At 54.3% G+C, this 12,122-nt stretch overlaps 1 protein-coding gene across 1 annotated transcript; it reads left to right on the plus strand.

Moving 5' to 3' along the window:
* Positions 1 to 1,898: 1,898 nt before the first annotated feature.
* Positions 1,899 to 11,504, plus strand: LOC144490942 (neuralized-like protein 4). The gene is made up of 2 exons (XM_078208621.1): positions 1,899 to 2,134; positions 10,437 to 11,504. The coding sequence occupies exons 1-2, from the start codon at positions 1,958 to 1,960 to the stop codon at positions 10,860 to 10,862; spliced, it is 603 nt and encodes a 200-aa protein (XP_078064747.1). The 5' UTR covers positions 1,899 to 1,957; the 3' UTR covers positions 10,863 to 11,504.
* Positions 11,505 to 12,122: the final 618 nt, after the last annotated feature.

A 12,122-nucleotide genomic window follows, 5' to 3' on the forward strand; every position in this document is an offset into this window, starting at 1 on the left:
CCTCACCATTCCCCCCCCTCACCCTCACCATTCCCCCCCCCTCACCCTCACCATTCCCCCCCCCTCACCCTCACCATTCCCCCCCCCTCACCCTCCCCCCCCTCACCCTCACCCTCCCCCCCCCTCACCCTCCCCCCCCCCTCACCCTCCCCCCCCCCCTCACCCTCCCCCCCCCTCACCCTCCCCCCCCCCCTCACCCTCACCCTCCCCCCCCCCCTCACCCTCACCCTCCCCCCCCCCTCACCCTCACCATTCCCCCCCCCTCACCCTCACCATTCCCCCCCCCTCACCCTCACCATTCCCCCCCCCTCACCCTCACCATTCCCCCCCCCTCACCCTCACCATTCCCCCCCCCTCACCCTCACCATTCCCCCCCCCTCACCCTCACCATTCCCCCCCCCTCACCCTCACCATTCCCCCCCCTCACCCTCACCATTCCCCCCCCTCACCATTCCCCCCCCTCACCATTCCCCCCCCTCACCATTCCCCCCCCTCACCCTCACCATTCCCCCCCCCCTCACCCTCACCATTCCCCCCCCTCACCCTCACCATTCCCCCCCTCACCCTACCCCCCTCACCCTCACCCTTCCCCCCCCCTCACCCTTCCCCCCCCCTCACCCTTCCCCCCCCCTCACCCTTCCCCCCCCCTCACCCTTCCCCCCCCCCTCACCCTTCCCCCCCCTCACCCTTCCCCCCCCCCTCACCCTTCCCCCCCCCTCACCCTTCCCCCCCCCCTCACCATTCCCCCCCCCTCACCATTCCCCCCCCTCACCATTCCCCCCCCTCACCCTCACCATTCCCCCCCCCTCACCCTCACCATTCCCCCCCCTCACCCTCACCATTCCCCCCCCCTCACCCTCACCATTCCCCCCCCCCCTCACCCTCACCATTCCCCCCCCCTCACCCTCACCATTCCCCCCCCCCTCACCCTCACCATTCCCCCCCCCTCACCCTCACCATTCCCCCCCCCCTCACCATTCCCCCCCCCCCCCCCTCTCCCTCACCATTCCCCCCCCTCTCCCTCACCATTCCCCCCCTCTCCCCATTCCCCCCCCTCTCCCCATTCCCCCCCCCTCTCCCCATTCCCCCCCCTCTCCCCATTCCCCCCCCCTCTCCCCATTCCCCCCCCCTCTCCCCATTCCCCCCCCCTCTCCCCATTCCCCCCCCCCTCTCCCCATTCCCCCCCCCTCTCCCCATTCCCCCCCCCTCTCCCCATTCCCCCCCCCTCTCCCCATTCCCCCCCCCTCTCCCCATTCCCCCCCCCTCTCCCCATTCCCCCCCCCTCTCCCCATTCCCCCCCCCTCTCCCCATTCCCCCCCCCTCTCCCCATTCCCCCCCCCTCTCCCCATTCCCCCCCCCTCTCCCCATTCCCTCCCCCTCTCCCCATTCCCTCTCTCCCCCATTCCCCCATTCCCCCTCTCCCCCATTCCCTCTCCATTCCCCCCTCTCACCATTCCCCCCCTCTCACCATTCCCCCTCTCTCTCACCATTCCCGGGCCTCTGGGGCCTGTTTCCCTTCCCCAGCTCTCACTCCTCCGCCGCCATCTCGCACCTTCCTCCTTTCGCCCCGCAGCCGTAAAGTGGAACGGCCTCAAAGGCACCGGCCTCGCACGACAAGCTCGTCAGTCGATGGGGGAACGGTGACGTAACAACCGTCTGCCCCGCAGCCGTAAAGTGTAATGGCCGCAAAAAAAGCATACGGTTCGCACGACAACCTTGCCTGTGGATGGAGGAGGGGTGACGTCAGAGCGGTCTGCCCCCCCCCCTCCCCGCAGCCGTCAAGCAGCGGCGGTGACCACCTCGCCCCGCAGCCGTCGAGTGGATTGCTCGGCGATGGTCGCAAAGTAGCGGGGTGTTTTGCCTGTGGAAGGCGGCGGTGAGGGGTGGGTGTCGCGAAGGGGGCGGCGGCCGGCGCTCGCGCGGGGGGCGCTCGCTCGCTCGGCTCGGGTCAGTCAGGATGGCGGCGGCGGCAGCGGCCGAGTTCCACCTGCGGACCGGCAAACTGGTGGCGCTGCTGAACGGCAACCGCACGGCCAAGCGCAACAAGCCCACCGAGGAGTTCAACCACGGGCTGGCCATGAGCCGCCAGCCGCTGGGCGACGGGCAGCTCTTCCAGGTGCGGATCGACAGGAAGGTGAGTGAGAGATTCCCGCCTTCCCTCCCCCTCCCCCGGGGGTAAACCCGCCAGGAAAGACCGGGGATTGAGGCCTAGTCTGGAGCCTCCCCCCCCCCAGCCATGGGGAGGGGTGAATAAAAGATGGTTAATTCATCAATAATATCTCTCAGATATTAAACTCATCTTCCACCCCCCCCCCCCCGCTGCATCCCCTCCCCTCTGTACTCTATGAACGGTATGCTTTGTCCGTATCGCCGGGTAAGGAACAATACTCTACCCCTATACGCGTGACAATAGTAAATCGAATCGAATAGCGGGGGTATTGTCTGAGGAACGGACCCAGAGTACTTGTAAAGAGAGACCGCCGTCTGGGAGCAGGATGTCCCAACACGCGCGTTGGCGGTAATAAATCTCTGTACCCGACGCACAAAGCATACTGTTCATAGAGCGCACGCAGGAAACAGTACTTCTCATTGTATCCCAATGATGTGGCTACGTTGCCCCCTTAGTGTCCAAAGATGTGTGGGTTAGGTGGATTGGCCATGCTAAATTGCCCTTAGTGTCAGGGGGACTAGCTGGGGTAAATACGTGGGGTTCTGGGGATAGGGTCTGAGTGGGATCGTGACCGAGGCAGACTCGATGGGCTGAATGGTCTTTCTGCACTGTAGGGTTTCTATGATTCTATTACATTCTCCGCACCCCCCAATCCTTCCCCCTGTTTATATTCACTCCCCCCCCCCCAATCCTTCCCCCTGTTTATATTCACACCCCCCCCAATCCTTCCCCCTGTTTATATTCACACCCCCCCCAATCCTTCCCCCTGTTTATATTCACACCCCCCCCAATCCTTCCCCCTGTTTATATTCACACCCCCCCCAATCCTTCCCCCTGTTTATATTCACCCCCCCCAATCCTTCCCCCTGTTTATATTCACACCCCCCCAATCCTTCCCCCTGTTTATATTCACACCCCCCCAATCCTTCCCCCTGTTTATCCCCCCCCTCCCCCCCTCCCCCCCCTCCCAATCCTTTTCCCGTTTATATTCACACTCTTCCCCCCCCCCCCCAATCCTTTCCCCGTTTATATTCACACTCTTCCCCCCCCCAATCCTTTCCCCTGTTTATATTCACACTCCCCCCATCCTTCCCCCTGTTTATATTCACTCCCCCCCCCCCCCCCCCCCCCAATCCTTCCCCCTGTTTATATTCACACCCCCTCCCCAATCCTTCCCCCTGTTTATATTCACTCCCCGCCCCCCAATCCTTCCCCTGTTTATATTCACACCCCCTCCCCAATCCTTCCCCCTGTTTATATTCACTCCCCGCCGCCCCAATCCTTCCCCTGTTTATATTCACACCCCCTCCCCAATCCTTCCCCCTGTTTATATTCACTCCCCGCCGCCCCAATCCTTCCCCCTGTTTATATTCACTCCCCGCCGCCCCAATCCTTCCCCCTGTTTATATTCACTCCCCGCCGCCCCAATCCTTCCCCCTGTTTATATTCACACCCCCTCCCCAATCCTTCCCCCTGTTTATATTCACACCCCCTCCCCAATCCTTCCCCCTGTTTATATTCACTCCCCGCCCCCCAATCCTTCCCCTGTTTATATTCGCACCCCCCCCCCCAATCCTTCCCCTGTTTATATTCGCACCCCCCCCCCAATCCTTCCCCTGTTTATATTCGCTCCCCCCCAATCCTTCCCCCTGTTTATATTCACACCCCCCCCAATCCTTCCCCCTGTTTATATTCACACCCCCCCCAATCCTTCCCCCTGTTTATATTCACACCCCCCCCAATCCTTCCCCCTGTTTATATTCACTCCCCCCTCCCAATCCTTTCCCCGTTTATATTCACACTCTTTCCCCCCCCCCAATCCTTTCCCCGTTTATATTCACACTCTTCCCCCCCCCCCCCCAATCCTTCCCCTGTTTATATTCGCACCCCCCCCAATCCTTCCCCTGTTTATATTCACTCCCCCCCCCAATCCTTCCCCCTGTTTATATTCACACCCCCCCCAATCCTTCCCCCTGTTTATATTCACACCCCCCCAATCCTTCCCCCTGTTTATATTCACTCCCCCCTCCCAATCCTTTCCCCGTTTATATTCACACTCTTTCCCCCCCCCCAATCCTTTCCCCGTTTATATTCACACTCTTTCCCCCCCCCCAATCCTTTCCCCGTTTATATTCACACTCTTCCCCCCCCAATCCTTCCCCCTGTTTACATTCACACCCCCTCCCCCAATCCTTCCCCCTGTTTATATTCACACCCCCTCCCCAATCCTTCCCCCTGTTTATATTCACACTCCTTCCCCACGCCCCCCCAAATCCTTTCCCCTGAATCTACTTATTGACTGATGACCATGAAATCGTTGTCGATGGTCATGGAATCAGGGAATGCCTGCAGTGCAGTGCAGAAGGAGGCCGTTTGGCCCATCGAGTCTGCGCCGACAACAATCCCACCAATCGCCGTCACCCCATGCATTTACCCTAGCCAGTCCCCCCTGACACTAAGGGGCAATTTTAGCACGGCCAATCCACCTAAACCGCACATCTTTGGTGTGTGGGAGGAAACCGGAGCACCCGGAGGAAACCCACGCAAACACGGGGAGAACGTGCAAACTCCACTGAGTGACCCGAGCCAGGAATCGAACCCGGGTCCCTGGTGCTGTGAGGCAGCAGTGCTAACCCACACTGTGCCACCCACATATGATGTGCTTTGTCTGTATAGCGCGCAAGAAACAATACTTTTCACTGCATCCCAACACATTCAACAATAAACCAAATCAAAAGAAAAATCACAATGCATATTTGATGTCCAAAGATGTGCGTGTTAGGTTGATTGGCCATGCTAAAATTGCCCCTTAGTGTCCTGAGATGCGTAGGTTAGAGGGATTAGTGGGTAAAATATGTAGGGATATGGGGGTAGGGCCTGGGTGGGATTGTGGTCGGTGCAGACTCGATGGGCCGAATGGCCTCTTTCTGTACTGTAGGGTTTCTATGATATTAAACGGCTGGAGATTGTCCCATCTGGGTCACTGTCTGTGCGGAGTCTGCACGTTCTCCCCGTGTCTGCGTGGGTTTCCTTCAGTTTCCTCCCACAGTCCAAAAGACGTGCTGGTTAGGGTGCATTGGCCGTGCTAAATTCTCCCTCAGTGTTACCCGAACAGGCACCGGAGTGTGGCAACTAGGGGGATTTTCACAGTAACGTCACTATAGTGTTAATGTGAGCCTTACTTCTGACACTGATAAATAAACTTGAACATCTAAAGATCGTTGATTGCATGAAATATTGAGGGTGGACCTCCCTCCCTCTGCTGGTGCCTCTACAACAGAGGGTCCCTCTGGGAGGAGAGAAAACACTGGGAACAGCTTCCTGGCCCATCCCCACAGCTTTGTCTGTTAGCGATCTACCATCTGGTCTCAAGGATGCTCCCATCCTCGGGGAGATAGGGACTCCAAACATCAGTCATCACAACAGGTAGCAATGCTAGCAATAATAGGAAGACAGATGATTACTTGAATGGGTGTAAATTGAGAGAGGCGGATACTCAACGAGACCTTGGAGTCCTCGTGCATCAGTCGCTGAGAGGAAGCGCGCAGGTACAGCAGGCAGTGAAGAAGGCAAATGGTATGTTGGCCTTCATAGCGAGAGGATTCGAGTATCGGGATAGGAATGTTTTGCTGCAATTGTACAGGGCGTTGGTGAGGCCACACCTGGAGTATTGTGTACAGTTTTGATGTCCTTATCTGAGGAAGGATGTCCTTGCTATAGAGGGAGCGCAGCGAAGGTTTACCAGGCTGATTCCTGGGATGGCAGGTCTGTCATATGAGGAGAGACTAAGTGGGTTAGGATTATATTCACTGGAGTTTAGAAGAGTGAGAGGGGATCTCATAGAAACTTATAAAATTCTAACAAGGTTAGACAGGGTAGATTCAGAAAGAATGTTCCCGATAGTGGGGGAATCCAGAACTAGGGGGTCATAGTTTGAGGATAAGGGGTAAACCTTTTAGAACTGAGGTGAGGAGAAATTTCTTCACCCAGAGGGTGGTGAATGTGTGGAATTCACTCCCACAGAAAGTAGCTGAGGCCAAAACGTTGTGTGATTTCAAGAAGAAATTAGATATCGCTCTTGGGGCTAAAGGGATCGAGGGATATGGGGGGGAAGGGGGGGATCAGGATATTGAATTCGATGATCCTAATGAATGGTGGGGCAGACTCGGAGGGTCGAATGGCCTCCTGCTGCTTCTAGTTTCTATATAACACTCCCAGGGACAGCATGGGGTTAGATACAGATTAAAGCTACCTCTACACTGTCTGTATCAAACACTCCCAGGACAGACACCGCATGGGACAGACCTGTCCCCACCAGTACTGTACCCCAGTGTTATACAGCGACAGACCCATCCCCACCAGTACTGTACCCCAGTGTTATACGGTGACAGACCCATCCCCACCAGTACTGTACCCCAGTGTTATACAGCGACAGACCCGTCCCCACCAGTATTGTACCCCAGTGTTATACAGTGACAGACCCATCCCCACCAGTACTGTACCCCAGTGTTATACAGCGACAGACCCATCCCCACCAGTACTGTACCCCAGTGTTATACAGTGACAGACCCATCCCCACCAGTACTGTACCCCAGTGTTATACAGTGACAGACCCATCCCCACCAGTACTGTACCCCAGTGTTATACAGCGACAGACCCATCCCCACCAGTACTGTACCCCAGTGTTATACAGTGACAGACCCATCCCCACCAGTACTGTACCCCAGTGTTATACAGTGACAGACCCATCCCCACCAGTACTGTACCCCAGTGTTATACAGTGACAGACCCGTCCCCACCAGTACTGTACCCCAGTGTTATACAGTGACAGACCCGTCCCCACCAGTACGTACCCCAGTGTTATACAGCGACAGACCCATCCCCACCAGTACTGTACCCCAGTGTTATACAGTGACAGACCCATCCCCACCAGTACTGTACCCCAGTGTTATACAGTGACAGACCCATCCCCACCAGTACTGTACCCCAGTGTTATACAGTGACAGACCCGTCCCCACCAGTACTGTACCCCAGTGTTATACAGCGACAGACCTCTTAATCATCTTTGTTCCAAAGAGAATAAGCCCAATATCTCCAATATTCCCTTGTACCAAAGATTCCTCATGCCTGCTACCATCCCAGTAAATCTGCTTTGCAGTCTCTCTCTCTCTCTCGGGCAATGACATCATGCTTTCAATAAGAAGCCTAGCACTGAACACAATACTCCAAATGTGGCCTGGCCGATGATGTGTAGAGGTGTCGCATCACTGCTGTGCTTTTAAACGCTCTGCCTCTGTTTATAAACTCCATAATTCTATTTGCCACCTTAACTGTTTCACCTTGCCTGGCCAACCTTCAGAGAGTGATGCTCTTAAACCCCCTGAGGTCCCTCTGCCCCTGCACTCCCCTCAGAGTTGTACCATTGAGTCTGGGTTGTCTCCCCATGTTCCTTACCTCACATTTCAAAGAAAAATACAGCACAGGAACAGGCCCTTCGCCCCTCCAAGCCTGCACCGACCATGCTGCCCCCGACTGAACTAAAACCCCCTACCCTTCCGGGGACCATAATCCCTCTATTCCCATCCTATTTATGTATTCGTCCAGACGCCTCTGTCCATGCCCCCTCATAATCTTGTAGAACTTCTATCAGGTCGCCCCTCAACCTCCGTTGTTCCAGTGAGAACACACCAAGCTTCTCCTCGTAGAAATCCTACAGTGCAGAAGGAGGCCATTCGGCCCATCGAGTCTGCACCGACCACAATCACACCCAGGCCCTACCCCCACATATTTACCCGCTAATCCTGCTAACCTACGCAACTCAGGACTCTAAGGGGCAATTTTTAGCATGGCCAATCAACCGAACCCGCACATCTTTGGACTGTGGGAGGAAACCGGAGGAAACCCACGCAGACACGAGGAGAATGTGCAGACTCCACACAGACAGTGACCCCAAGCTGGGAATTGAACCCAGGTCCCTGGAGCTGTGAAGCAGCAGTGCTGACCCACTGTGCCACCGTGCCGCTCATAGCTAATGCCCTCCAGACCAGGCAACATCGCTGCCTTGAGATTCATCTGCCAGGCGTCTGTCCACTTGGCCAACTTATCCAAGTCTCTCCCAAGTCGCTCAACATCTGCAAATTTAGAGATTTTGCCCTCAGCACCCTTCTCTCGACCGTATGTATAAATCAGAAAATGCAAGGGTCCCAACACTCATCTCTGGCAGCCTCCACTTTCAACCCATCTCCGGTCTGTGCAACGCCCATCTCTACCTCCCCTCTGCTTCCTCTCTCTTAGCCAACCTCTAATCCATGCTGCCCAATCAATCCCAAACTTTTCTCATTTGCTCACCAACCTGTCACAAGGCACCGTATCAACTGCTTTTTTCATTTGATTTATTATTGTCACATGTATTAGGATACAGGGAAAAGTATTGTTTCTTGTGCGCTATACAGACAAAGCATACCGTTCATAGAGTACATGGGGAGAAGGATTTGATTTATTATTGTCACATGTATTGGGATACAGTGAAAAGTATTGTTTCTTGCGCGCTATACAGACAAAGCATACCATTCATAGAGTACATAGGGGAGAAGGATTTGATTTATTATTGTCACATGTATTGGGATACAGTGAAAAATATTGTTTCTTGCACGCTATACAGACAAAGCATACCATTCATAGAGTACATAGGGGAGAAGGATTTGATTTATTATTGTCACATGTATTGGGATACAGTGAAAAGTATTGTTTCTTGCACGCTATACAGACAAAGCATACCATTCATAGAGTACATAGGGGAGAAGGATTTGGTTTATTATTGTCACGTGTTGGGATGCAGTGAAAAGTATTGTTTCTTGCGCACTGTACAGAGAAAGCATACCGTTCATAGAGAAGGAAAGGAGAGAGTGCAGAATGTAGCGTTACAGTCATAGCTAGGCTGTAGAGAAAAATCAACTTAGAAGATAGAAAAAATACAGTACAAACAGGCCCTTCGGCCCACAAGTTGCGCCGGTCATGTCCCTACCTACCTAGGCTTATATATAGGCTTACCAGTAACCCTCAATCCTATTAAGTCCCATGTATTCATCCAGAAGTCTCTTAAAAGACCCTATCGAATCCGCCTCCACCACCACTGACGGCAGCCGATTCCATTCACCCACCACCCTCTGAGTGAAAAACTTACCCCTGACATCTCCTCTGTACCTACTCCCCAGCACCTTAAACCTGTGTCCTCTCGTAGCAACCATTTCAGCCCTGGGAAAAAGCCTCCGAGAATCCACCCGATCTATACCCCTCAACATCTTGTACACCTCTATCAGGTCACCTCTCATCCTTCGTCTCTCCAAGGAGAAAAGACCAAGCTCCTTCAACCTATCCTCATAAGACATGCCACCCAATCCAGGCAACATCCTTGTAAATCTTCTCTGCACCCTTTCAATCTTTTCCGCATCCTTCCTGTAATGAGGCGACCAGAACTGAGCACAGTACTGCAAGTGGGGTCTGACGAGGGTCTCGTATAGCTGCATCATTATTGAGATTGGGTTGATGCATCACTTAATGTGAGGTAGGTCCATTCAATAAGTCTGAGGGCAGCAGGGAAGAAGCTGATCTTGAGTCGGTTGGTACGTGACCTCACACTTTTGTATCTTTTTCCCGACGGAAGAAGGTGGAAGAGAGAATGTCCGGGGTGCGTGGGGTCCTTGATTATGCTGGCTGCTTTTCCCCGAGGCAGCGGGAAATGTAGACAGAGTCAGTGGATGGGAGGCTGGTTTGCGTGATGGATTGGGCTACATTCACGACCTTTTGTAGTTCCTTGTGGTCTTGGGCAGAGCAGGAGCCAGACCAAGCTGTGATACAACCAGAAAGAACGCTTTCTATGGTGCATCTGTAAAAGTTGGTGAGAGTCGTAGCTGACATGCCAAATTTCCTTCGTCTTCTGAGAAAGTAGAGGCGTTGGTGGGGCTTTCTTAACTATAGTGTCGGCGTGGGGGGGGACCAGGACAGGTTGTTGGTGATCTGGACACCTAGAAAGCTGAAGCTCTTGACCATTTCTACTTGGCCCCCATTGGTGCTTTCCAGAAGTCCAAATGGACAATATCCACGGCACTCCCCTCATCCACTGCCTGTGTCGCCTTGTCAAAGAACGCCGCTAACTGGGTCAGATGTGACTGGGCCTTGATGCAGCCATGTGGACCGCTGAGTGTTAACAAAGGGAATTGTATTTGTGTCAAGGTGCCTGATTGCTTCTGTGTTTTTTGCTGGACAGGTTAACTCCTGGAGCGGTTCGATTGAGATTGGGGTGACCGCCTTAGATCCCAATACCTTGGACTTCCCCAGCAGCGCCACGGGGCTGAAGGGTGGTTCGTGGATCATTTCCGGCTGCTCGGTGCTGAGGGACGGCCGTTCGGTGCTGGAGGAATACGGACAAGACCTGGACCAGCTGAGCGAGGGCGACAAAGTGGGCATCCAGCGGACGGCCGGGGGCGAGCTCCACCTCTGGGTGAACGGGCGGGACTGTGGCGTGGCTGCCTCGGGGCTGCCCCCGCAGGTGTGGGGCGTGGTGGACCTGTACGGCAAGTGCACTCAGGTCACGGTGCTGGCCTGTGACAGCGTCCCTCGGAGGGAAGAAACTGGCAGAATTACCACAGCTGCCACCACCAACACCGAGGAAGGTAAAGACTCACATTCATAGAAGCCCTACAGTGCCGAAGAACACCATTCGGCCCATCGAGTCTGTACCGACCACAATCCCATCCAGGCCCCATTCCCGTAACCCCACATATTTACCCTGCTAACCCCTTCACACGAGGGTCAATTTTAGCACGGCCAATCCACCTAATCCGCACATCTTTCAGACTGTGGGAGGAAACCGGGACACCCGGAGGAAACCCACGCAGACACTGGGGGAGAATGTGCAGACTCCGCACAGACAGTGACCCGAACCGGGAATCGAACCCGGGCCCCTGGCGCTGTGAGACAGCAGTGCTAACCCGCTGTGCCACCCGTGCCGCCCCAAGGACACCAATGTCCTTCCACCGATATTCATCACGCACTCACCGAGACCCCCTCGTCCACCAACCGAGACTCCTCGCCCGCCCGCCCTGGCCCCTCACGCACCCGCCCTGGCCCCTTGCCCACCCTGGCCTCTCGTGCACCACCACTCATTATTAGTGTCTCCTACCGTGAAGGCTGAACAAAATATTTGATTTACTCTTGCCATTTCCTGGTTCCCCGTTAGTATTTCCCCAGGCTGATTCTCGAAGGGGCTTATGTTTACTTTGGCTTCTCTCTTCCTTTCTATATACTTAAAGAACATTTTACTATCTGTTTTTATAACATTCGCTCGTTTGCCATCATTATTTAGCCTCTTTATTCTTTGTGTGGTCACCATTTCTTGTTTTTTTTACACTTTCCCAATCCTCTGGCTTCCCACTATTTGTTGCATTATACGTTTCTCTTTCAGTTTAATACCATCCTGAACTTCCAAGTTTAATCATGGTTGATTTACCCCCTTCCTAGAATCCTCCTCCTTCAGTGGGATGTGGAATTGTTCTGAGCCAGGAACTCGCCTCTGCCAATGCTGAACAAGGAACAGTACAGCACAGGAACAGGCCCTTCGGCCCCTCCAAGCCTGTGCCGATCACAATTTCCTAACTTAAAAAAAACCTGTCCTTACTCAGTCCGTATCCCTCTTTAAAAAAAACAAAAAATAACCGTCTTTTCTGCTAAACTCCTTCCAAGTGCACTTGTTTAAAAATTCATTCATGGGACATGGGCATCGCTGGCTGGGCCAGCATTTATTGTAAGGAGTCTAACAACACCAGGTTAAAGTCCAACTAGTTAGTGGCATTTGCTACCAAATAAACCTGTTGGACTTTAATCTGGTGTTGTTAAACTCCTTACTGTGTTCACCCCAGTCCAACGCCGGCACCTCCACATCAGCATTTATTGC

The sequence above is a fragment of the Mustelus asterias genome, unplaced genomic scaffold, assembly GCF_964213995.1.
Source record: "Mustelus asterias unplaced genomic scaffold, sMusAst1.hap1.1 HAP1_SCAFFOLD_4089, whole genome shotgun sequence".
Classification (NCBI taxonomy): Eukaryota; Metazoa; Chordata; class Chondrichthyes; order Carcharhiniformes; family Triakidae; genus Mustelus; species Mustelus asterias.

Coding starts and splice junctions, on each gene's coding strand:
- LOC144490942 (XM_078208621.1), top strand. CDS start 1,958: ATGGCGGCGGCGGCAGCGGCCGAGTTCCACCTGCGGACCGGCAAACTG. Junction 2,135..10,436: donor AGGTGCGGATCGACAGGAAG/GTGAGTGAGAGA, acceptor TTTGCTGGACAG/GTTAACTCCTGGAGCGGTTC.